The 27,084-nt window shown below is 37.3% G+C and overlaps 1 protein-coding gene across 1 annotated transcript in view; it reads right to left on the bottom strand.

Annotated features, from left to right (window-relative positions):
* MMP16 (matrix metallopeptidase 16) overlaps positions 1–27,084 on the bottom strand; it is a 278,762-nt gene that overhangs the window by 91,746 nt on the left and 159,932 nt on the right. The window contains exon 4 of the mRNA XM_037050191.1: positions 21,893–22,197. Within this exon, the coding sequence (XP_036906086.1) occupies positions 21,893–22,197 (305 nt within the window). The remainder of the gene's footprint in view (positions 1–21,892; positions 22,198–27,084) is intronic.

Here is a 27,084-nt window from a genome sequence, read left to right as displayed (position 1 = left end):
AAGAGGGTAGGATCAAGGCATAGAGAATGGTAGAGGGAAAATGGGGACAACTGTACTTGAACAACAATAAAAATAAGAAGTGAAGTTAAGTAAATAAAGAAATAAAATATTTAAAAAAAAACTTTGCTTTGGGCCCTATCTGGTGTGGCTCAGTGGCTTGACCACTGGCCTGAGAACCAAAAGGTCACTGGTTTGATTTCCAGTCAGGGAACATGCCTGGACTGCAGGCTAGGTCCCCAGCTGGAAGCATGTGAGAGGCAACTGATTGATTCCATGTCTTTCTCTCTTTCTTTTCCCCTCCTTTCTCTTTTTACTAAAAGTAGATTAATAGAATTTTTAAAAAAGAGACATTTGCTTTGGAACTGGCTAGTTCAATCTATTTTACATTCATTGAGGTTACCAATCTGTTGAGAATTTTAAAATTATTTTCTTCTGATTTCTTAATTTGCTGTTTTGTATCATTATTTTCTTAACTTTTTACATTTATTTTTGTTTCCTTCTGCTGTTTTCTGCACCACTACTTTGGAATTTATACTCTCCTCAGAACTCATTTTTTAACTGTTTATTATTAAAATTTGACTATGTGCACTTAGAAAAAGTTAGGTTTACAAAGACACTGAAATACAGAAGGTGCTGACAGGGTCCAGGGGGGAGAGGGGAGAGAATTCCAGGGGAAAAGGGGAAGGACTCACATGAAAAAGCATAAAGGACACATGGACAATAACTAAGGTGGGGGGGCGGAGATGGGAGGGAGGTGAGGAGCACTGGTGGGGGGTGGGGCTGGGAATACAAGAAAGAAAACTGTATTTGAACAAGAGTTAAATAAAAAAAAAAGAAAAAGTAAGGTTTATTATTTAAACTTACTCTTAAGCAATATAAGAATCTTTAAAAAAATAATTATCTTCTCTCCTTCCTTGGTTTAAATGCTACTAGTGTTTAATAAGCTTCAATATCTTTTTGATTGCACAGATTATACATTATTATTTTATACATAGAGTGTTTATTAATATCTTTAATAAAAATCCTTCCTTTCACCTAAGATTGTTCTTTTGGGACTCTTTTCTTTTTATCCTGCTCTACATGTCTTAGAAAACCTTTATACATATTAAACATAAATGGTCAATTTTCTAATTTTTTATTCTTTTTTTTCTATTTTATCCTAATTCTTGAATAATAGTTTTGCTGGGTAATTCTAGTTATTTTCTCTTAGCATTTCAAAATATTTCACTGTCCTTTGATTTCTGTGTGGTTTGATAACATTTCTTATGTAGTTGTAGATGAAGTGTCTTTTCCAGTTGTCAGTTTTGGTAACTCTTCTCAATCTTTATCTTTCTTACCTTGAGGATACAGCTCACCCATTCACAGGGTCCCCTGGAGTCAGAGCGAACTCAAAGGGCACATTACAACCAGAATATGTTTATATTTATTTACAAATCTGACTTTATTAATTTTACAATGAATCAATGACCCCTTTTGAACTGCATACCACTGTCCTAATTTAGAACAAGGCATTTCTGCTATTATGTGTTTACTTATTTCTGTTGCTTTAATTTTTCATCTCTTCCTTCCTTTGGGAGAACCCATAATTCATAAACTGAGGCTACCCTCAAGTCTTCTATACATATTCTTGAACTTCACATCAGTTTATCTTTTCACACCTTCCTGAGGATGCTTACCCAGATTTTGTTCCATTTGACAGATTTTGTTTTTATATTAATAATAAGTTTTCTTTTCCTACTCCATAGAAAATATGCATAGATGTTATGTATGCATATATGTATATGTATTATAAACATTTTTGGCTTAAATATATAATAAAATAGATATAATATATATTTTGTTTTGATTGACCAAATATTTTCAGTGACACATCTTTCTCTTGAGTCTTCAAGTAATACTCAATTTTCCTGATTCTTTAGGATCCTTTCAATGTTATCATTTTTCTTGTTGCTAACTAGATAAACTTGGGCAAATCACCAAACTTTTTGTGTCTCAACTTCCTTGCAAAATCCAAGTAATTCAAATTTTTACTTTATAAGTTTGTTGTGAACAATAAATGAGTTGAGTACAAAAAATGAATTTATATAGCATTCGGGGCATATTAAATACTCAAGTAAATTGGGTTCCTTATACTATTTATATTCTACATTTTTTCTTATGTAATTTTGAATGAGACAATGATAACCAGCAGAGATAAATTTTAAATTATCTCCTGACTTCTCTGCTTTTCTCTTGCATCCTGGTCAAATAACCTTTCAATTGAAATCTGGAGAGCAGGATGACAGTCTATGATTTCAGATCCAATTCCACTGTCAGGACACACATGTTTGGTATAGCCTTGCCTAACAAAAGTGCGATCATTCCCAAAGCCCATGGTCTTGTTCTCTGAGGCATTAATCAGTGACAGACTGCAGTCTCCACGGTGGATTGCAGCAGGGTTATTTCTGTTTTTGTTCTGACATGTATCAACATGATAGGGAAAAGGAGAACTGTGGAAACATTTAAAATAAAATTCCAAATGAAGCAGAGAGTTACCAATTAAATTCAAGAAGAGTCAGTAAATTGTTTTATTATATTTAAATTGTAAGAGAATATTAAATGGTACCATGAGAGGTTTGGTAATGGTATGGTTGTAATTCTTCAAAAAACACACAAAGCTAAGACAGAAATTTGTTAGTCTTGAAAATTTAGGCAATACAAATACATGAGTCCTAGCTGGTGTGGCTCAGTGGCTTGAGTGACAGCCTGTGAACCGAAGGGTCACTGGTTCAATTCCCAGTCAGAGCACATGCCTGGATTGCAGGCCAGGTCCCCAGTAAGGGGTGCGTGAGAGGCAACCACATAATGGTGTTTTTCTGCCTCTCTTTCTCCTTCCCCTTTCTCTCTAAAAATAAATAAATAAAATATTTTAAAAAACTACCAAACTATAATTCCAAAACTAGATTTTTCAAAAGTTTAAAGACATTTATTTTCTTTTTTAATTTAATCTTTATTGTATTTTTCCATTTCCATTTAGACCCCTTACATCCCCCTCACCCATCAATTACCACACTGTTAATTTTCTATATGGATAAACTACTGATTAAATTTCAAAATTCCACTTCATTTTGCCTTGTTGATGGCCATCCAATTTTAATGATAACCCAGATGGAGATGATTTAGAAAGAAAATTTCTACACAGACCATATTAGGAAAAGGATCATGGTCAATAGATCAAAAAATGTATTAAGGCAAATTATGATTCTGAGTGTATCTAATTTGAGACTAACATTGTTTTGTTTTCCAGCATATTGTGACAGACCCTGATTCTTTCATCAGGCCTGTTGCCCACCTCCAGCCTTCTTTGTGACAGGGTGTGGTCATTGGATTCAATTTGAATTTGAAGAATTTGTGCGGGATTATTAATACCACTTGCACATCTGGCACAAAACACCTTCCACCAGCAAATCCTTTTCACCTCTCAGTTGCTATCTAAATGGTGACACCTGTGGGGACCTTGGAGATCATGTTTATGGTGGTGACTGAGCCTCTACTACTCTGGTTCTCTGAGTGAGTGAGTAGACATTTCTCCTGCCCACCACACAAGCAATAAATGAAATTCTATTGTGTTAAGCCATTGAAATTACCGGTTTCATTTATTAAGAGCTGTAGACTTTATGTATGTCAATGTTCATGATCCACCCACAAACTTCATTAAAACAGGCTGACAGGGTCCAGAGAGGAGAGGGGAGAGAATCATAGGGGGAAAGGGGATGGACTCACATGAACAAGTATAAAGGACACATGGACAATAACTCAGGGTGGGGGTGGAAATGGGAGGGAGGCGGGGAGCATGGAGTGGGGGGTGGGCAAGGTTGGGAATATAAGACAGAAAGCTGTACTTGAACAAGAATTAAATAAAAAAATATTTTAAAAAACTGCTATAATGAAATAATACCATGAGTGTGATGACACTAATTCATCTGCTATTCTGTAATTGCACACAAAGATCTAAAGATAAACACCCAAGCAGAGACTGCAGAGTAATAAAAAAAAAAGCTATATAACTGAGATATTTTTTTAAAAACCAGGACTATCAGACTTCAGTCTTGCTTTCTTCACTAAGTAAACTCTATGAAAAGAAGCTTAGTCCAGGAAGAAAGTTAGTCATGTTTAAAAAAATAAACTAACTAACAAGAAATCTCTATCATTGTTTTGAAAGCCAAATTACTTTGAGAGAGAGATTCCAGGTTTTGGTAAAACATGGTAAGGTAAGAACTATCTAATAGTATTTTCAAAATTTAAAGTCTCAGTAAGAACGCTGGTTTTCAAGATAGGTTAGGGGCCCTTAACACCCAGTCCTCCCAAGTCCTTTTTTCATCTTCAGCAAGCACAGAACATATCAATCTAGACAGTATTCCCATAGACGGTCACGTGTCTAGACCTCTTGGTAACTGTCCTCTTGGTAAGTGCAAAATTTGCAGGCATCTGAGAAACAGGATATAGCAGCTACAAATGCTAAATGAGCAGCAAAGATGTAGAAGTGGCGGCTGCGTGGCTAAGTCTGATTGGTTACCTGCAGGCAGGTATTTTTTGCAACAGTGCATCAAGGACACCACTCTCACAGAAAAATGGCTCTCCAATCTGCATAAATCATGTTAGTTGACTCAAGCATCACATCTGAGGATATCCGACTTAAACTAGGTTCATTCAAAGTGTTGATTGAAAGAAGATAGAATAATAAATAATGTATGATTTTATTAATGTAGAGTTCAGAGGCAAATAAAATAAACTGTAGCATTTAGGGATGCATATTTAGAGGGCAAAAGCAAGAACTATTTATTGTAAGAAGCACATCAGTAATTAGAGGGAAGGGATTATCATAGGGGAGGGAGACAGAGCTTCTAAAGACATTTATAGTTGTCTCCATTTTATATAATATATATTTCTCACTTTTGCCCTCTAAGTATGCACCCCTAAATGCTATGGTTTATTTTGTTTGCTTAACTGTACTTGAACAATTAAAAATGGGGGGGATAATTTTCACATTATAGTAATAAAAAATAAAGACATCTATAATGTTTCTTGATGGTTAGATGAGAGTTTGCGTTATAATTTGTTAATTTATATATTTATGTTTCATATACATTTTTGTATGTGCTATGGTTCTAGTGAAAACGTTAAAAAAGAGAAAAATTAAAAAAAAAACAAAGTATAAGTGGACTGAGATGTAGAATTTGACCATTTCTGTTTAATAATTGCGTTAGTCAGGGTTCTCCAGAGAAACACAACTGACAAGTTATATATAGAGGTATATAAGAACTGATTTACTATAGAAATTCGCTCACAGAATTATGGAGGTTGGGAAATTCCCCAATCTGCTGTTGGTTATCTGTAGAAACAGGAGAGCCAGGGGTATAATTCGGTCCTAGTCTGAAGACCTGAGAGTAAGGGGGCAGTTAGTATTCAGTGCTGTACAAAGATGAATGTCTCAGCACAAGAAGAGATGACGCTCCTGTCTTTTCTCTTGTGCTATATCTGGTCCCCTAGCAGGTTGGCTTATTGGCATGGGTCAGTCTTCTTTACCGAGTCTACTGCTTCAAAGGTGAATCTGTTCCTGAGATACCCTCACAGACACAACCTGAGATGTGTACCAGGTACCTGGGCTTCCTTTAGCCCAGCAAAGTTAACATAAAAAATTAACCATCACATTGAGGTAACAGATTTAAGGGTTTTGATGTCAAGATGGAATTTAGATAATCATTTCTACCCCACAGTTTTTAGACAGACTACCATCCAGACAGCATCACTGTCTTACTTTTGGCAGAAAGTGACCTTTCTGACAATAAAACACAGCCAAAGCAATGCATTCTTCTTGTAAATACAATAAAATTGCAACAACGTGGTAAAATCAGTTATGCTGCTAGATATTTTTTCTTTTTTCTTTCCATTTTTTATTTTTGTCAGAAACACACAGCATAAAATTTACCATTTTAACTTTTTAAGTGTACAGGTCAATGATGTTAGGTACATTCACATTGTTGTGCACTATCAAGGTCATTCATCTACAGAATGTTTTAAATTTATTTTTATTTTTTAATTATTTTATTGTTGTTCAATTATAGTTGTCTGAATTTATCCTCTACCACTCCCCCCTCACTCCAGCCATCCCCACCTCCTTCCTTTGCTTACACCTCACCCTTGGTTTTGTCCATGTGTCCTTTATATTTGTTCCAGAAAAGTTGTTTCCACTTTCCCCCATTATCCCATCCCACATCACCTCTGGTTGCTGTCTGTTCTTAATTTCAATGTCTCTATTTATATTTTGTTTGCTTGTTTGTTTTGTTTATGAGGTCCCACTTAAAGATAAAAACATATGGTATTCATCCCTTATCGCCTGGCTTATTTCACTGAGCATAATGCTCTCCACTTCCATCCATGTTGTCACACACACAAAAAAAATAAGAGCTCCTTTCTTTCTCTGTGTAGTATTCCATCATGTAAATGTACCCTAGTTTTTTGATCCATTCATTTACTGATGAGTATTTAGGTTGCTTCCAGTACTTGGTTATTGTAAATTGTGCTGCTATGAACATTGGGATGCATAAGTTCTTTTGGATATGTGTTTCAGGGTTCTTAGGGTAAAATCCCAGCAGTGGAATTGCTGAGTTAAAAGGCAGTTCCATTTCTGTTTTCTGAGGAAATTCCATACCGTTTTCCATAGTGGCTGCATCAGTCTTCAATGCCACCAACAGTGCACAAGGGTTTGTTCTTCTCTACATCCTCTCCAACCCTTGTTTTTGTTGTTGTTGTTGTTGTTGTTGTTTATGATAGCCATTCTCACTAGTATGAAGTGGTATGTCATTGTAGTTTTAATATGCATTTCTCTGATGGCTAGTGATGTTGAGTATCTTTTCATATGTCACTGGGCTCTTTGTATGTCCTCCTTAGAGAAGTGTCTGTTCATGTCTTCTGCCCATTTTTTAATTGTGTTGTTTGATTTCTTGGAGTGGAGTTGTGTTAAGTTCTTTATATATTTTGGAGATCAAACACTTGTCTGAGGTATCATTGGCAAATATGTTTTCCCATACATTTGGTTTTCTTTTCATTTTTATGTTGTTTTCTTTAGTCATGCAGAAACTTTTATTTTAATTTGATAAGGTCCCATTTCCTTTTTCTTCTTTTCTGTTCCTTGCTTGAGGGGACATGTCAGTGAAAATATTGCTGCATGGATGTCTGATATTTTGCTGCCTATGTTTTCCTCTAGGACTTTCATGGCGTCAAGACTTATATTTAAGTCTTTTATCCACCTTCAACTTATTTTTGTGTATGGTGTAAGTTGGTGATCAAGTTTTTGTTTTGTTTTGTTTTGTTTTTTGCACACAGCTGCCCAGATCACACAGCACCATTTGATGAAGAGGCTATTTTTAGTATATTTTATGCTTCTTCTCCCTTTGTCAAATATTAATTGACCATGGAGATTTATTTCCAGGGTCTATGTTCTGTTTCATTGGTCTTTGTGTCTGTTCTTATGCCAGTACCAGGCTGTTTTGATTATAGTGGCCTTGTAATACAGTTTGATATCAGGTGTTGTGATCCCTCCTACTTTGTCCTCCTTTCTCAAAATTGCTGCAGCTATTCAGGGTCATTTATGCTTCCACATAAATTTGTCCAATGTTTGTAATATATCTGTGAAATATGGCATTGGTAATTTAATAGGGATTGTGTTGAATCTATAAATTGCTTTGGGTAGCATGGACATTGTGATGATGTTAATTCTTCCAATCCATGAGCATGGTACATGCTTCCATTTGTTTGTGTCTACCTTAATTTATTTCTTCAGTGTTGCTTAATTTTCTGAGTACAGGTCTTTTACCTCCTTGGTTAGGTTTATTCCTAGGTATTTTTTTCCTTGTTGCTTTATCAAATGGGATATTTCCCCCTGATTTATATTTCATTGATGGGATGTAAAAATCCCTTCAGGTTCTGAATATTAAATTTTTACTTTCATGTTTGGACAAATTCACTTACTATGTTGAGCCATTTTTTAGTGGAGTCTATAGGATTTTCTATGTACAATTTCACGTCATCTGCAAACAATGACAATTTGCTTCCCTCTACCCAATTTGGATACACTTTCCTTTTTTTCTTTTCTAACTGCTGTGAGTAAGACTTCCAGTATTATGTTCAGTAGGAGTGGTAAAAGCTGATATCCTTGTCTTATTTTATTAAATATTTCATTTATTTGTTTTTAGAGAGAGGGGAAGGGAAGGAGAAAAAATGGGAGAGAAACATCAATGTGTGGTTTCCTCTCATGTGTCCCTAACTGGGGTCCTGGCCTGCAATCCAGGCATGTGCCCTGACTGGGAACCAAACTGGTGATCCTTTGCTTCACAGGCCCATGCTCAATCCACTGAGCTACACCAGCCAGAGCCATTGTCTTATTTTTTATTTTAGTGTAAATGCTCTAAGTTTTTACCCATTGAGCAAGATGTTGGCTGTAGGTCTCTCGTACAAAGCCTTTATTAGGTTGATAAGTATTCCCTTTATTACCAATTTGCTGAGAGCTTTTATCATAAATTGATACTGTGCCTTATCAAATGCTTTTTCCTCATCTATTGATATGATCATGTGATTTTTTCTTTTGTTTATGTGATGTATTAAGTTTATTGATTTGTGAACATTATACCATCCTTGCATTCCTAAAGTAAATGTCACTTGGTCATGGTGTATGATCTTTATAGTGTATTGTTGGATGCAGTTTGCCAATATTTTGTTGAGGATTTTTAGCATCTATGTTCATTAATGATACTGGCTTGAAGGTTTTTTTTTCTTTGTTATGTCTTTATCTGGTTTTGGGATTTGATGATGATGGCTTCATAAAAAGAGTTTGGGAGTTTTCCATCATTTTGGATTTTTTGGAATAGTCTGTGAAGGATAGGGGTTATCTCTTTCTTAAATGTTTGTAGACTTCTCCTGAGCAACCATCTGGTCCTGGGTCTTTGTGTGCTGGGTGTTTTTGGATTACTGCTTCAATTTCATCAGCTGTTATTGGTCTATTCAGGTTTTCTGCTTTTCCTCTCTCAGCTTTGGAAAATTATTTTTTGAAATTTGTCCATTTCACCTATGTTTTCAAATTTCTTGGTATATAGGTTCTGCATAGTAATTTCTTTCAACCCATTGTATTTCTGTGGTGTCAGTTGTAATCTCTTTCATTTCTGATTGTGTTTATTTGGGTCATCTCTCTTTTTTCCCCCAAGAATCTGATTAAAGGCTTGTCAATTGTTTTATCTTTTCAAAGAACCAGCTCCTGAATTTATTGATTCTTAGAATCGTGCTTTTAATTTATATGTTGTGTAATTCATCTCTGATCTTATTTATTTCCTCCCTCTACTTGCTCTGGGCTGTATTCGTTGTTGTTCCTCGAAGTTCTGGTAGGTGTAGGGTTAGGTTGTTTATTTGAAATGTTTCTATCTTTTTTAGATAGGCCTGTATCACTATGAACTTTCTTCTCAGGACTGCCTTTGCTTTGTCCCTAAGTTATGGATTATTTTGAGTTCATTTTCACTTGTTTCCAGAAACTTTTTGATTTCTTCTTTAATCTCATTCTTGACCCATTCATTGTTTAATAGCATGCTGTTCAATCTCCAGGAGTTTTAGTTTTTTCCTTGAGGTTGGTTTCTAGTTTTAGTCTTTTGTGGTCAAAGAAAATGCTTGATATGATTTCAATTGTCTTGAATTTGTCGAGGTTTGTTTTGTTTTCTATCATATGCTGTATCTTTGAAAATGTTCCAAGTGCATTTGGGAAGAATGTGTATTTTGCTTCTACGGAATGAAAGAGTCTCTCTATATATGTATATCAGTTAACTAAATTTGATCTAGGATATCCTCAATGCTGCAGTGTCTTTGTTGATATTTTGTTTGGAAGATCTATCCATTTTTGACAGTGGGATGTTAAAAGCCCCTACTACAATTGTGTTGCTGTCAATATCTTTCTTGAAGTCCTCCAAGATTTTTCTTATGTATTTGGGTGCTCCTATGTTGGGTGCATGTATATCTATAGTGTTTATGTTTTCTTGATGGATTCTTTTCTTGAGTATTATGAAGTGGCCTTCTGGGTCTCTCTTTATGGTCCTTGTTTTAAAGTCTATTTTATCTGACGTGAGTATTGCTACCCAAGCTTTTCTCCTGTCTATTTGCTAAAAACATTTGTTTCCAGCCCTTCACTTTCAGTCTATATAGGTCTTTTGTTCTGAGCTGGATCTCTTGTAGGCAGCATATGTGTGGGTCATGTTTTCTTATCCACTCATCTACACTATGTCTTTTGATTGGAGCATTTAATCAATTTATGTTTAAGGTTATTATTGATAGGTACTTTTTCATTAACCATTTTTGAACCTGTGTTCGTCTATCTCTCACTCTTTGTTTCTTGTTCTTAAAGCAGACCCTTTAGCATTTCTTGCAGAGTTGGTTTAGAGGAAGTGTATTTTTTTAGGCTACTTTTATCTGGGAAAATTCTTATTTGGCGTTCCATTGTAATTGACAGACTTGCTTTATAGAGTCGTCTTGGTTGTGGGCCTTTGTTTTTCATTACTTGAAATATTCCTTGCCATTATCTTATGGCTTATAGTGTTTCCATTATGATGTCAGCTGATAGCCTTTTAGGGGATCCCTTGTATGTTACTTCCTGTTTCTCCTTTGCTGACTTTAATATTCTTTGTTTGCCTTGGAATTTTGCCTGTTTAATCATGATGTGTCTTGAAGTCATTCTCTCTGAGTTCCTCTTGATTGGGGCTCTGCGTTTCCTGGATTTGTGTGACATTTTCTCTCATCAAATTAGCGGAGTTTCCATCATTACTTTTTCAAAATGGTTTTCTATCCCTTGCTCTTCTTCTTCTCCTTGTGGTATCTCTATTATACAGATACTATTGCATTTCATGTTGTCCTGAATTTCCCTTAATTCTTTCTAAGTCTTTTTTCCTTTTCTTATTCTTTTTGGGTGTTTCTTTCTTTGTCCTCCAGCTCATTGATTCAGTCCTCTGCTGCACTGAGACTGCTTCTGATCCCTTCTATTATGTTCTTCAATTCAGAAATTGTATTCTTCATATCCTCTTGGCCCTTGTTATTAGCCTCTATTTTCTTTTTCATGTTGATATAGTTTGCAGTGAGTTCATTGTAATTTCCCTGTCATTTTTGGTAATTCTCTGTTGGCTCATTAGCTTGTTTGTAACTATTGCTTTAAAGTCAGTGTCTGATGGTTGACTTGCCTCTCCTTAATTTAGCATTCTTTCTGAGGCTTCCTCTTTCCTTTTATTTGTTTTTTTCACTCCCCCTTTTTTGTTAGTAAGACTCCCCCAAGACTTTTCTTGTTAGTCTCTGCTTCTTAAATTGATATGTTCTGACACTCTGGGTTTGTGGTGTGAACTTTTATGGTAGACCTGTGAGATTCAGCAGTGTAGTCTCTTTGATCTTCTGAACTTGCTGCTCTTGGGCTATTATTTATGTTGGTGCTCTGGAAGTCTTTGGGTTGTGGTTGTTGTTGGGTCATTCTTTGGTACATCCTTCCCTCCAGCTGTTTGACTGAGGATCACTCCACCCACCATGTCTTGTATGCTGTTGGGAACAGGTTGTGCTGAAGCTGATTGTTCTTTTTGTCTGAGGTTATAAGGCTTCTGTTTGATTATTGTTCAGTTGTTTGCTCTGGATAATTTTTCCACCTTTTAGCTGTAATTCCAGATAGGTTCCGGTGGAGGTTACTGTGGCTTCCACTCCCTCCTTCACCTTCTTCTGTTGTTGTCTGTTAGTAGTTCATTTGTTAGTGGGTTTCCTCTTCCAGCAGGTATACTGGTGTTCACAGCTTCCACTTAGTCTTCTTTGTGATCAGTTGGAGGGAGAAGGCAAAATGGATTAAGACAGCAACAGTGTACTTTATAGTATTTAAAATACCAACTTGTAGAGGAGAGATAGGAGATCCTTTGGATAAGTATAGTGTTAACTGTGATATTTCACCCTACTAGTCACTTTTTAGACAGGATGAAGAAAAGATAAGACTTCGCTGGGGAGGGAGAATTGAGTTTCATGCGGAAAACAGTGAGCTTGTGGGTGGTCAGATTATGAGATATAGTAAGAGTAAATGATAGAAAATAGGCCTAGTGTGCAAGAGAATAGATTTAACCACAATGGCAATAAAGTTCCAGTAGACAGTGAAATGAGCTAAGATCCAGGAAGGTATAGTGTCGTATTCGGCACTGAATGGAATAAAAATTATATACGATAGTAATGGAGCAACAATCATATGACAGAATCTATGTGATCTGAATAAAAAGAATAGGAAGTACACAGCCTGTAGCAGTGTGCTGTTGGAACACAAGTGAAGTGAAAGCCGGAAAATTAAAAATACTCTATGAAGGATAAAAGACTTAAATTTAAGCCGTGAAACCATTAAAATCCTAGAGGAGAACCATTGGCACAAAATATCAGATATTTCACGCAGCAACATTTTTACTGATATGTCCCCTAGAGCAAGGAATATAAAGGAAAGAATAAACAAATTGGATCTCATCAAAATAAAAAGCTTCTGCGCAGCTAAAGAAAACAGCATTAAAATAAAAAGAGAACCAACTGTATGGGAAAACATATTTGCTAATGCTACCTCAGACAAAGGTTTAATCTCCAAAATATGCAAAGAACTCACACGACTTCACTCTAAGAAGACAACTAACCCAATTAAAAAATGGGGAAAGGACTTGAACAGACACTTCTGCAAGGAGGACATACAGAGGATCCAGAGAAACATGAAGAGATGCTCAATATTGCTAGCTATCAGAGAGATGCAAATTAAAACCACAATGAGATACCACTTTACACCGGTCAGAATGGCTATCATAAACAAAGCAATAAACAACAAATGTTGGAGAGGGTGTGGGGAAAAGTGGTCTCTAGTCCACTGTTGGTGTATTAGTGAGATTGCAGACTGGTACAACCATTATGGAAAACAGTATGGAATTTTCTCAGTAAACTAAAATTGGACCTGACTTTTGACCCAGCAATTCCACTGCTAGGATTGTATCCTAAGAACCATAAAACGCCAATCCCAAAGAACATATGCACCCCAATGTTCATAGCAGCACAATTTACAATAGCCAAGAGTTGGAAGCAACCTAGGTACCCGTCAGTAAATGAATGGATAAAAAAACTGTGGTACATATATACAATGGAATTCTATGCTGAAGAAAGAAAGAAGGAGCTCCTACTTTTTGCAACAGCATGGATGGAACTGGAAAGCATTATGCTGAGTGAAATAAGCCAGGTGTTGAAGGACAAATACCATATGATCTTACCTTTAACAGGAAGCTAAACAACAAAACAAACAAGCAAGCAAAATATAACCAGAGACACTGAAATAGAGAACAGGCTGACAGTGACCAGAGAGGAGAGGGGAGGGAATTTCAGGGGAAGTAGGGGAGGGATTTAGAGGAACAAATATAAAGGATACATGGACAACAACTAAGAAGGGTGGAAATAGGAGGGAGGGGGAAGCATGGGGGGTGGGACGGGATGGGCGTAATAGACAGAAAACTGTACTTGAAACATAATTAAATAAACTTTAAAAATATATAAATAAATAAACAAAATCTTTTTAAAAAGAAAAAAATACTCTATGAAATACAGATCAAGGGGAACCAGTGAAACAATGCAATTTAATGAACAAAGCAGAGTAAATAGAGAGAAGAAAATTTAAAAAAACTAATAAAATAAAATATAAAAATAAAATAATAATGATAATACAAATTAACAATCACTTGCAATTCTGTGGAAGAGCAAAGTGAAATTTTTTCAGTTTCTCAGTTGTAAGGTTGACCCTTTTTGAGTCTGACTCTGTTTCTTTCACAACTCCAGGTTTTATTGTCTCACTTGTGGGGGTGGGGATAGAATGAAAAATAGAGAAAAAACAAAAGTAAAAATAAACAAAGGAAAAAAACCCTGCTGGCTTTCAACGGGCCAAGAAATTCTGCTGGTCTCCTTGGCTGCATAAGGCTGAGGGGGTTGGGTTTCTTTTTTCTCCCTTCCAGTAAGGTTTTTCCAGGATGGGGGCCAGGTCTGAGCAGCACTCTTCACAATTGCCCAGCCTCCAGCACAGTTTCTCAGTTAGCTACTCAGCCCCTAGTGCCCTTCTTTTCCAGGCCTATGCCTTTAGTCCATCAGTTGTGCTGTCCTTGAGGTGTGCCAACCACCTTATTGCTCTTTGCTGTCCTACGTGCTAGGAACTCTCAAATTCTCTTCAGGATAGTTTAGCTCCCTCTCTGAGTTAAATCTTTCTGGGTTCTGCTGACTCACTGAGCCCTGCCACCCTCCTCTGTGGGGGACTCATCAGCCTTCCTCCTAGCAAGCCAGTCCATCCCACAGGGTGAAAGTGCCATCTTGGCTGCTGTGGTGGAGGAGCACACTTGCCTCTAGGGCAGAGGCCAGTTTGGGTGCTGTAGCCCTGGTGGTGGCTGGGTGGGGTGCGCACTACCCCCGGGGGCTGTGGGCAGAAATGCATGGGCTCTTCTGCTGGGGATACTGGGAGAGTAGAAGCTTGGCCTTGGTCTTGGTGGCAGGGACAGGCCTTTGGCTGAGGGTGCAGAGCGTGCAGGAGCGCAGGGGCAGCAGCTGCAGGAGAATTCTGGTGCAATTCCCTAAAGAGCTCTGAGAGCCTTTTAAAAATTTTTTACTAATTATGCTATCACAGTTGCCCCAGTTCCCCCTTCATTATCCTCCACCATGCACACCCTCCATGTACATTCCCTCACTTAATCCATTTCCATGTGTCATAAGTTCTTTAGCTTCTACATTTGCCATCCTATTCTTGCCCCCCCCCCCGTCTATTTTCTCCTTACCGTCTATACTACTTATTCTCTGTACCTTTTTCCCCTGTCTCCTACTCCCACTCCCCTGTTGATAAGCCTCCATGTGATCTCCTTTTCTGTGGTTTTGTTCCTGTTCTAGTTGTTTGCTTGGTTTGCTTTTGTTTTAGGTGTTTTTGTTTTATTCACTGTTGTTAATAATTGTGAGTTTTCTGTCTTTTTACAGTTCATATTGTTCATATTTTTATCTTCTTTTTCTTAGATAAGTCCCTTTAACATTTCATATAATAAGGGCTTAGTGATGATGAACTCTTTGAACTTGACCTTATCTGAGAAGCTCTTCATCTGCCCTTCCATTCTAAATGAAAGCTTTTCTGGATAGAGCAATCTTGGGTGTAGGTCCTTGCCTTTCACGACTTGGAATACTTCTTTCCAGTCCCTTCTTGCCTGGAAGGTCTCTTTTGAGAAATCAGCTGACAGTCTGATGGGAACTCCTTTGTGGGTGACTGTCCTCTTATCTCTTGCTGCTTCTAGAATTCTCTCCTTCATTTTAATCATGGTTAATGTAATTATGATGTGCCTTGGTGTGTTCCTCCTCGAGCCCAACTTCTTTGGGACTCTTTGAGCTTCCTGGACTTCCTGAAGGTCTATTTCCTTTGCCAGATTGGGGAAGTTCTCCTTTATTATTTGGTTAAATAAGTTTTCCACTTGTTTCTCTTCTTCTTCCCCTTCTGGTACCCCTATAATTTGGATGTTGGAATGTTTAAAGATGTCCTGGAGGCTCCCAAGCCTCTCCTCATTTTTTTTGAATTCTAGTTTCTTTGTCCTTTTCTGTTTGTTTCTTTGTTTCTTCCTTCTGGTCCACTTGATTGATTTGAGTTCTAGTTTTGTTCCAATCATTATTGGTTCCCTATGCATTTTCCTGCTTTTCACTTAGTGTAGCCTTCATGTTTTCATCTAATTTGTGACCAAAATTAACTAATTTTGTGAGTATCCTGATCACCAGTGCTTTGAACTGTGCATCTGATAGGTTAGTTATCTCTTGGTTGCTTAGATGTATGTATTGGCTTTGGGGCTTTAATTTGTTCTTGTGTTTGAGCCTTTTTTGGTCTGGTCAGGCCTGTTATCTATGAGGAGCAGAGCCTTAGATGTTTCCCTGGGGGGCAACCCAGTAGCTGGGTTGTGATGCTGTATGTCGGGGTGGAGTCGGAAAGGGTACAATGGCACTTGCTCTGCTCTCTCTTGGATTTCAGTCCCCTCTGCAGCTTCCCACAAGCAAACTCGGCCCTTGGGGTGCTGGTTCCCAGGTGGGTGGGATTGCCTATGTTCCGCCTTATGGGCCTCACTGGGTCTGCTCATTGCCTCCTCTCATCTGGGGTCTGCTAACCACTGCCTGTGCATCCTGGGTCTGCCAACCACCACTTTTTTTCTGCCACAGCCCCTCTCCACCGGCCACCAACTTCGTTCCTCTTACTGGTCTGGATGAATGGTTGTTGGACTTCCATACTGTTCAATTTTCTGTCTGTTGGTTGTTTTTTTGTTTCTAAATTTTTGTTGTCCTTAATTTCAGTTGTGAGAAGAGGCACAGTGTGTCCACCTATGCCTCCATCTTGGCCAGAAGTCTTTTTTTTTTTATTGCTCCTGTTCAAGCCTGCTTCTCCAACAAGCACCTGGCCTCTCGCACAGCCCGATTTTCCAACCAGATTGGAGACTATCTGGGTCAGGGTCTGTCATGGCCCAACTCTTCTCCCTTCTCCCAGAGTCCCCCAGCTCCTCAGTTTCTCTGGTAATGTTACGCAACCAGCATCCACGGTCTCAGCAGGTGCATACTGCTGCTGTGTTTGCCACTTCATCTTAATCCCATCAGTGACTCCAAGCATCTGGGTCCAACCTGGTGCTTCTCAAACCTCCCTGTTTGGCAGGGGAGGGAGTCACTGACCTGGCTATCTTCCAAGAACCCTACATCCGGCCCAGCAGGTACCGGGCCTGGAGCTGCAGCCATCTTGATCCCCCCACTGGCCCCAGGGAACTTACTGACACAAAGCAATCTCCTTACCATATGTTTTTTCAATGTCCTCTACAATTTTGGCCTCTAACCTTTGTACTTGCTGGGATATCATTGGCTGTTTACTCTGTTCCTCAGAAGATGGGCTGTGTTCCACCTGTGTGCAGAGGGAAGTAGACTCTGCTCCCACTTATCTTGCTGCTATCTTTTCCCTTCTAGATATTTTTTCTGTTACAGTTTTATATATCATTTTCATAGGTAACATTTTGCTAAGAGATTATCCATTCCAAATCCTAGAACTGTAACAGATACTTGCCTAATTATAAAGTATATGTGCCCTGGCTGGCGTAGCTCAGTGGATTGAGCACAGGCCTGCGAACCAGAGGATCGTGGTTCGATTCCCAGTCAGGGCACATGCCTGGGTTGCAGGCCAGTTCCCTGCAGGCCAACTCCCAGCAGGGAACGCACGAAAGGCAACCATACATTGATGTTTCTCTCCCTCTCTCCTTCCCCTCTAAAGATAGATAAATAAATAAAATCTTTAAAAAAAGTGTTTGCGACAAGTTTGTGTTTACATTGATAGTGCCATTTAAACCTTATACTGTTGCCAATGAAACAATGATAATTACACTCGGAATTAATCTTAATATTTTGTTAAATTTAAATTTTCCAATTTACATTTAGGCAATGTATACTTTCCAAAAACTATATTACAGTAACATTTTCTACTGAGAATGCTGCGTACATTGTACTTACCCACTCCATAAAAAAGTTAAAAAGGAAAAAAATCTCTTTAAAGAAGGCACTTTTAGTGGAGGTGTGTATGTGCATGTGTTTATTTATTTTAATGAAACTATTGTGTAATTTACTTAATGAACTTTAGGTTGAATTTTCAAAAGATATTATGACTATGAGCAAAATGATGATAAGGTGTATAGTGAGGAATTAACAATTATTGGCAGCCTATGACACTGTTTATCTCCTTTGAGGCAGATGGAATACAAATTGCCTTCATTAGCTGAGCAATATGCTGTGGAGAGTGACCTGGGTAGTTATCAAGAGATTCCTTAATTTTATTTTTGCTAAATTATCAGGCTGCTCTCTTTTCTAGGTGCTTATGAGCAATGAATAGGAGAGAAAGAAAATGTTTCAGGTAAGTAAAACAGGGGTTATGGAAGGACCAGATTTTTCTAAAAAAGTTTATCAGTCATGGCTGGTGTGTCTCAGTGTACTGAGTGTCAGCCTGTGAATCAAAGGGTCGCTAGTTCGATTCTCAGCCAGGGCACATGCTTGGGTTTCAGGCTGGGTCCCCAGTAGGGGGTGCACATGAAGCAAACACTCATTGATGTTTCTCTCACTCTCTTTCTCCTTTCCTTCCCTTTTCTCTAAAAATAAATAAATAAATAAAAATTTTTAAGAGTTTATCAGTGAAGCCGTCAGAATTGTGCTTTGTGTATTAGTGATACAAAGACAATCTTACAGTTAGGATCTAGGGTGGACAGACACATTAATTCTTCCCACATTCACCAACACTCAAGAAGAGCCAGAAATTGTTGTTTTGATCAATGATGAATACTCTCCAGGATACTATCCTCTTGTCCTGCTGTTGCTAAAGGTTGGAATTTTGATTAAGCAGTCAAATTTTACAGTATTACATTTTGAACAGTCAGTCAACATCTCCCTAATTCTATGGAAATGTGAAAAACTATTATTTTGTAGTCATTTTCTTAAACTCATTTGAAAGGAAATAATATATATCTATTTAACCAGTAAAAATTATTTTTCCAAATAAACACTAAATATTAAAGAATAGTTTTGTTCAGGTTTTTAGTAATGGGCCTATTTATACTTGTACAGTAAAAGTTAAAAGGCAATCAAATATGTTAATATGTAATCTGAGCCAATAGTCCACTGGCTTCACTGAACACCTTCAGTTATATGTTTCAGAATCCTTTTCATCTCAGAATTCACTCCACATGTATATTCCTTAGAAAATTTCTTATATCATATAAAACACATATGCACTCATAACACTGATCTCACCCAAATCAGTGTATTCTCATTTCCTAAATTATCTCACATGCCCTTATAGATTTTTTTATTAAAGCTTCTTATTAAAAAAAATATATTGGCTAATGCCTAAGAAAAGCTCTGAGAAAGGATATATTTTAAAGAACTTCTGCAGCTTTCTGGAGGATTTCAATATTTTAAGAGAAAATATAGGTCTTTGATAGGCTTCATCTCCTTTATAAATGATTTTTAAAATAATTTTATATTTATGAGGACACAAAGCCAAATTAACACAACTTCAAAGCTACGGATATAAAGTAGCTGATTCATTATTGGAATTAAACAGTATTCATTGTTCAGAATTTTAAAAGAAAGTACTTTTCTTCGAGGCACATGCAATTTTGGCTGTCTTAGCAAAATTCAAATGTAAATGCCATATTTCTATGTAATTTAAAATGCACACATTCTTTTATTTTTTTAACTTTTTAAAATTTATTTAATTATTTTTCAAGTACAGTTTTCTGTCTATTACGCCCATCCCGTCCCACCCCCCATGCTTCCCCCTCCCTCCTATTTCCACCCTTCTTAGTTGTTGTCCATGTATCCTTTATATTTGTTCCTCTAAATCCCTCCCCTACTTCCCCTGAAATTCCCTCCCCTCTCCTCTCTGGTCACTGTCAGCCTGTTCTCTATTTCAGTGTCTCTGGTTATATTTTGCTTGCTTGTTTGTTTTGTTGTTTAGCTTCCTGTTAAAGGTAAGATCATATGGTATTTGTCCTTCAACACCTGGCTTATTTCACTCAGCATAATGCTTTCCAGTTCCATCCATGCTGTTGCAAAAAGTAGGAGCTCCTTCTTTCTTTCTTCAGCATAGAATTCCATTGTATATATGTACCACAGTTTTTTTATCCATTCATTTACTGACGGGTACCTAGGTTGCTTCCAACTCTTGGCTATTGTAAATTGTGCTGCTATGAACATTGGGGTGCATATGTTCTTTGGGATTGGCGTTTTACGGTTCTTAGGATACAATCCTAGCAGTGGAATTGCTGGGTCAAAAGTCAGGTCCAATTTTAGTTTACTGAGAAAATTCCATACTGTTTTCCATAATGGTTGTACCAGTCTGCAATCTCACTAATACACCAACAGTGGACTAGAGACCACTTTTCCCCACACCCTCTCCAACATTTGTTGTTTATTGCTTTGTTTATGATAGCCATTCTGACCGGTGTAAAGTGGTATCTCATTGTGGGTTTAATTTGCATTTCTCTGATAACAAGCATTTTTTAAAACAAAGTTAACAATTGAAGACATCTGAACTATATTTCAGTAAAATGTCTGTGGGGTTTTGATAAAAATAAGGTAAACCTATTTTATTTCAACTGATTTATGCATCAAACAAGTATGGCCCAGCTCCTGTGTTGTGGACATTTCAGTACTAGCTGCTTGGTAGAGCAGGTTACACAGGCCTGAATTGGAAAATCTTCTACTTACAAAGTCCCAGCCCTGCAAAACAACACAACACAGAGAAAAGCAATGCACAGTTTGGGAGAGCCTTCCTGAGCCAGCGTTTGGTTAGTCAGGGATCAAATTCAGGGCTGTCTGACACTAAAAATTGTTTTTCCATTCCACAGCAGTGAAATCTCTCAACAATTTTTCATTAGTCTCCAAACTAGTTCTTAAAAATGATACCATAACTTAATATTATAGTCAATACACTTATTGGCAATTTAAAACATCATTTTGTTTAATACTAGATATTTTATAAAACATAGTTATTGCATTTTCTTTAAAATTGTATGTTATTTTAAGCTTAATTCAACCTAATTCATTCTATTCAGTGTTTGAATACTGCATGTCCTAAAAACACATGGCTATTAACATCAATCCAGCCAACTAAACTATCTAACAAACTAACAAATCTTAATTTGATGGCTAGGTTTAACACAGCAAGGAGAAACTAAGAGTGTTATTAGTTGATTAATTGTCTTTAAAACAATGCACACTTGTATTTTGAACAACATTCTACTATATGGTAAGAAAAATATTTATCCTGAATGTAAGAACTGGGGAAATGGTTGATTTGGGATCTTATAACTCTAGGATCTTAACAATTCTCTGAATGTTTTATTAAACATAACATTGAAGTATGGTTTGTTGTGTAGGAAGACACACATTTCTTATTTCAAATAACTATTCTTTTAGTTATTGAGTTTTTTTATTTTTGCAGTATTTTTTCCATGTGAAAATAATTATAAGATTAGAGAACTAATAGATGTATCAACACAGATTGGCAAGAAAGTGGTTTTGATAAAAATAAAGAATGTAATACAAAATAATAAATTTTGTAGTTGCACTAGATTGGGACACCAAGGAAATGGATGAGACAAAAGAAAAGGGGCAAAATTTTACAAAGTAGAAAGGTATTAATAGAAACAAAAAATTACAGAAAAGATACAGTAGAAGCCACATCATAAAGGTTAATCAGGGTTAAGTTCCAAGTGAAAATACTGGAATGAAGTATAAAAAAAGAAAAAACAAAATTTGCTTAGTGTGCACCCAATAACTTAAATTCTATTAAATCTTTTAATTGTACCCTGGCCCATGTGGCTCAGTTGGAGTATCATCCCATAGCTGGAGGATTGTGAGTTTATTTCCCTGGCAGGGGACATGCCTAGGTTGCAGTTTCAATCCTTGGTCCAGGTGTATACAACAGGCAATCAATCAATGTTTCTCTCTCTCCCTTCTCTTCCTTCCACTCTCTCAAAAAGCAATGAAAACATGCCTTTGGGTGAGAATAAAATATATATTTTAAGTGACATTGTACAAAAGTTAAAACTTCTCATCTTTAATCAAAGGATCAGATGAAAACCATCATTATCTAATGGCCATGCAAATTCTCATTCTAAAAGTTTATTAAAAGCCTCATATATTGTTTCATAATTTTAAAAACAAATTTAGAATTGATACCCTAAGTTCATGAATTAATTGAGCATTCCAAAAATGAAATAAAAAAGTGAACTGTTTAATATGAGAAGAGTGATGCACTTACCATCATGATTTGGATTTCCTAGTGTCCATGGCTCATCGGAGTCAAAATGAGTGTCTCCCCCAATTCCTGGTCCTGGGAAGTAGGCATGTGCCAAAAATCCTCCCTCTCCATCGAAGGGTGAGCTGTCTCCATGGAAACCAGAAGCAAAAATGATGGTTATATCCACGTCTCGTTTGCCATTTTCTAATTCACTGTAGGGCACTTCTTCGAATGTCAGGGGAGTCACATTCTGCCACACATCAAAGGCACGGCGAATTGCTTTATGGGTTTCAGGCTCTCCTACTTTTGGAGTTACGTTCTTTATACTGAAATTTAGAGAAAAGAGTAATTGTCATGGCTTTAACACATATAGTCTGACTTTAAAATTAAAGATTTTGGTCTATTCAGTGAGTAAAATGTTAAATAGAAAAGAAACAAATTAAATTATTATAGCTAAATTTCACTACACTGGAGTCATGCAATTTTCAACAGCATAGTATTCTTTAGTCAAGACTATAAGTGAGAAGGTCCCTGAACAATGAGGAACAGTGGGTCTTTGGACCCAGCAGGTACATTGCCCCCTGAACAACCACAGGGAGAAGACTTTGCTTAATGCTCAGACAGGTGGAGTAGTTTGGAGCTGAAATTTAAAAACAAAACAAAACAAAACAACTCCATTTCTTTCTGGTTGTAGTTACTTTTAAATACACAGCATTTTGTGCCCACACATAATTTCAAAACAATGTCTCGGGTGTCTGTGATCACCAGTTCCTCAAACACAGGTATTTCTGAGTTTTTTGAAGAAAAAATCTAATTGCAGTTTCTGAGTTGTATAATTTACTTATTATATACTTAAGGTGTTTTTTAGTTAAAATAAGCACTGTGAGTGAATAGAATTTTAAATATAAATATATAGCTATTATATAAATTTAAAGAAGTAACTTAAACATTATTTATTTAATTAGTTTGCCTTGATGCTCTCAATTCACTTAGCACTAATTAGGTATTTCTTATTTCTCAGTTTTTTAACATTTTTTCTAAATAGAATATGAATGAAATAAATATACATATATATCTTATACTGTGGTAGTATAAGTTCATATCATTTTTGTGAAAAGCAATGAGTAATTTCCATGAGAAGCATTAATACATTTTATAGTCCTTCAACTGGTAATCTTACAGCCACGAATCCATGAATTCTCACTAAAGACCTATCATAATACATAAAGGTGGGTGTAATATTCAAGTAAATATTCATTGCAATGGATAATACAGAAGAATTGGAGGTAACTGATTTATAATAATAAAATAATTGCTAAATTATGGTGTTTCCACTGCATGTCACAATATGAAATCAAAATCAGTTTTGCCTTTTTAAGGCATTTAGCAGCATAGAAAAATAGCTAAATATACTTTCAAGTGGAAATATTTTATGTAGATTATATTTTTTAACTTGATTTTAACTGTGCCCATACAATTACAAATGTCAGGCAGAAATTATGCTAAAATAACAATAATGGCATTAGCATTATTGTAACAGGACACAGAGTGTAACCCCCCACAGTTCTTTACTGGGGGAAGAGAAGAGTGGATGGTATGGCAATACCTCACTTAAGATACATTGCACAACAATCTCAAGTTAATAGCCATGCCTTCCTGAAGGGAAAAGGGCTGCTGCACAGCACGAATTGTACACATGACTCTGAGAATCTAAGTGGAAGGGGGCTGTGGGGGGAGCTCATGCTGTATTTTTGAGAGACGCAGGGGCAGATGCTCACCTTGGATACACATGTATCGTTGGGAAAATTTCCCCTGACTAAAGATGGCAGTTAAAAGAAGGTAAAAGATATGAGGGGACTAGCAAAAAGGCAAATACTAACAATACCCTAGGAAGTGAGATCACACAGGAAGTTCCAGGCCAAGCATTTAAATTTGGGTGGGCTAAAAGAGAGGACAGCAAGCCATGATATATGGGGTGAGAGAAGAGGTCAGCTAGGAGTTCTGAAAGTCAGATAGAGAGAGACAAGGTTGGCAAATAGAGAAGATGGCAGCAGAGCTGATGGAGCTGAGGGAACCTGCCGAGTCCCCAAGACTCATGAGAGACTCTTGGAGCTGAATTGTGCCCCAGAATCCTAAACTGCAAATTTCTGCTGCTTTGAAGAATGTACAGAGAAGTCACACTCCTAGGATATGTGCATCCCTGAACTCCAACGTGACCCAGTGTAACAGGGCACATGTTTTCCTGAACTAGTACATGGAGACTGAGCATAGTGCACTGCATATAACGAAGGACAGAGCTGCTGAGAGAGGATGGCCACTCTGAAACCCACAGAGCATATATATTCCAGGGGCGATAGAACTATGTTTGCTTGACTGACTTAAAGACAGGGAAGGATATAGGGAACTTCTGGGCATGGTTTTGGTTTATAGTCTTTTGAGGAGCAAGGGAGGCTCTGAGGCTTGGGGAAGAGGAGAGATTTGAGCAGGGGTGCTCTCAGCCCAATTGACATTGCAATCCTGTTAATAAAAACCTGTTTCCTTCAACACTAATTGTTGGGTCATATGTAAATACACCAGGTGGTCAAGCCCCAGCTTGCTCAGTAACAGTACTGCTATGAGCCAGGTAAGCATATCACAGCACCTTATTTAATCCTCATGGTTACCCAATGACGTGGGCATTTATATCAATTTTACAAAGAAAGATGTTGAGATTTAGAGGCATTTGGAGGAAATTCAGAGTAGCATGGCTGGCTTTTCAACCCAAACATTCTGACTCATGGATCCATTGTTTTAAATTCTAAGCTGGACTCGCACAGCTAAAAGAGGGTTATCACTATTTTTTAAAAGTTTTTTTTTTTTTTAATTTAACTTTAGAGAGGAAGGGAAGGAGAGAAGGAGAGAAATATCACTGGGATATGGTCTGCAACCCAGGCATGTGCCCTGACTGGGAATTGAACCACGATCATGTGGTTCGCAGGCCCGTGCTCAATCCACTGAGCTACACCAGCCAGGGCTAAAAAAGAAGGTTATTACTACTTTTTAGCACAGATTCTAGAACATGTACACACTGACAGTTTGATGGTAAATATTCTTTATATATGAAGAAAATGAGGAAGGAAACCACATGGAGAGGGATTGGGTGAGGTATTTCAGGAAAAGATAGTGTGGGCATATTGAGAGTGTGATCTGCAGCCTGGGCAGAATGGGGAAATGTTGAGACAAGGCCCAGCAAGGGGAAGAATGCAGACAAGGCAGGGCCTGCTGGTGCTGTCAGCAGTCTGGCTTTTGCTCCAAGTGAGAGGTGAAGACCTAGAGTATAGTGAAAAAAGAAGTAACATTGAATTAGGTGATAAGTAAAGAACTGGAGTCATTAAGGAGAAAAATAACATTTTAACAAGGAGCAAGAGGGGAAGCAAGACCTGGGGGACTTTTACAAAAATTCAGGCTTGAGGTGGTGGGCTTTGGACCAGGGGATACTGAGAATTGGTTGGATTTGGGACATATTGTGAGGGCACATCTGCCAATATCTAGTGATGTTCAGACATGGGCTGTGACAGAAAATCAGTGCCAAGGAAGACACCCTATTATTCAACATGAGCCAAAGAATGGAGAGAATGAAAGAATTTATGCATGCTGAAAGATAGAGTGACACAGTGCTTTGTTGATGTTTTATTCTATGTTACTCATTTTTGTTTTAGCTTTATGTCTCATTCTGCATGATGCTCTAAACTCTCTTTAAGAAAGAGAAACTTGCAACACTGAGGTATCACAGACCTTCATCCAGCTTGTTTTTAATCTCTGAATCTCTTGTTGATGGGTGAAGAAGCAATGGGATTAATGTAATTTTCCTAGTAGTATTTTATTTCCTTCTCACACTACAGGATCTCAGAAGCAACACCCCCTACCGTCATTCATAGGCAAGTATTTTTATGATATATTATTTGGAAGAACATAGTAGAAAATGAATACTGTGCCAGGTGTGAGAGATAGAAGTGTGAAGCATACTGCTTTTGCAAGACTTGTATATTCTAGTGATGGGAGAGAAATAAAAAAAGAATGACCACAAAGGAAAACAATTGCAGACATGATGATGAGTGGTGAGGAGGACAGGCAAAGAAATGGCAAAGGCAATTTCAATGACCGAAAGAGTCATATGTGCCTAGCACTGAGTTCCCAGGAAAAAAAGGGGCAGTGAGCAACATGAGTGAAGCTGGTCTGGTCAAAACAGATGCTCAGTGAACTGGCCTAAAGAAGGATCAGCACCCAGCAACCAGAGGGGAGACAGCTCATAGGAACAGACCATACATATTCTGTGACAAGACACCACCAGAGTGTCATAAGTGGAAGAGTAACCTGGTAGTATTCCAGTTTACAAAGATCACTGTTTCTTTTTTTTTAAGATTTTATTTATTTATCTTTTAGAGAGTAAGAGGAGAGAAGGAGATAAACACCAATGTTTGGTTGCCTCTCACACGTCCCCTGCTGGGAACTGGCCTGCAACCCAGGCATGTGCCCTGACTGGGAATCGAACCGCGATCGTGTGGTTCGCAGGCCCACGCTCAATCCACTGAGCCATACCAGCCAGGGCAAAGATCACTGTTTCTGATGAAAAGTAAATAATGGGCTACGAATGGGAAGGACAAAAACATTTCAGGAGTTCAAGCAAAAGAATACAGAGGTTTCCTTGAGTCATCATGGTGGGGATAGAGTTAGTGTCAGACAGACATTTTCTGAGGACATCATTGATGGAAATGGTATTGATTTGAAGTATAATAGATAAGTTATTTTGTTTTCAGATGAAGGATAATTGTACAGCAAAGAAAATAAATGAAATCTTGTTGGTATGATATATATTACTAGTATATGTACCTAAGGGTTCAGAGAAAAATGAAGCTGTATAGTATAATAGACAGTAATAAATTTGGAGTACCATTTGGATTGGGAAACTTGTTCTATTTCAAGCTATGGACTTAATAGCTACCAAAATATGTTGAACCACAATATTTGTGGTGTTGTTAATAAATACAAGATACATGAGTGCACCTTGAACTTAAGAGTTCTGAATCAAATGCAAACAAAAAACAATTTAGAAAACTTATGCCATTGAAAGATGCTTTGTGTATTTACTAACAATTTAAATAATAAAGGACACAGAGAAATCCTGTGATAGTAAGTGTTAAATAAAACTGTTATTCTTAAAAATTCCAATACAT

Source organism: Sturnira hondurensis, unplaced genomic scaffold (assembly GCF_014824575.4).
Source record: "Sturnira hondurensis isolate 20B ecotype Veracruz unplaced genomic scaffold, ASM1482457v3 Scaffold0006571, whole genome shotgun sequence".
NCBI lineage: Eukaryota > Metazoa > Chordata > Mammalia > Chiroptera > Phyllostomidae > Sturnira > Sturnira hondurensis.
Note: the sequence above shows the minus strand (reverse complement) of the source record. Positions and strands in the feature narration are given on the sequence as shown.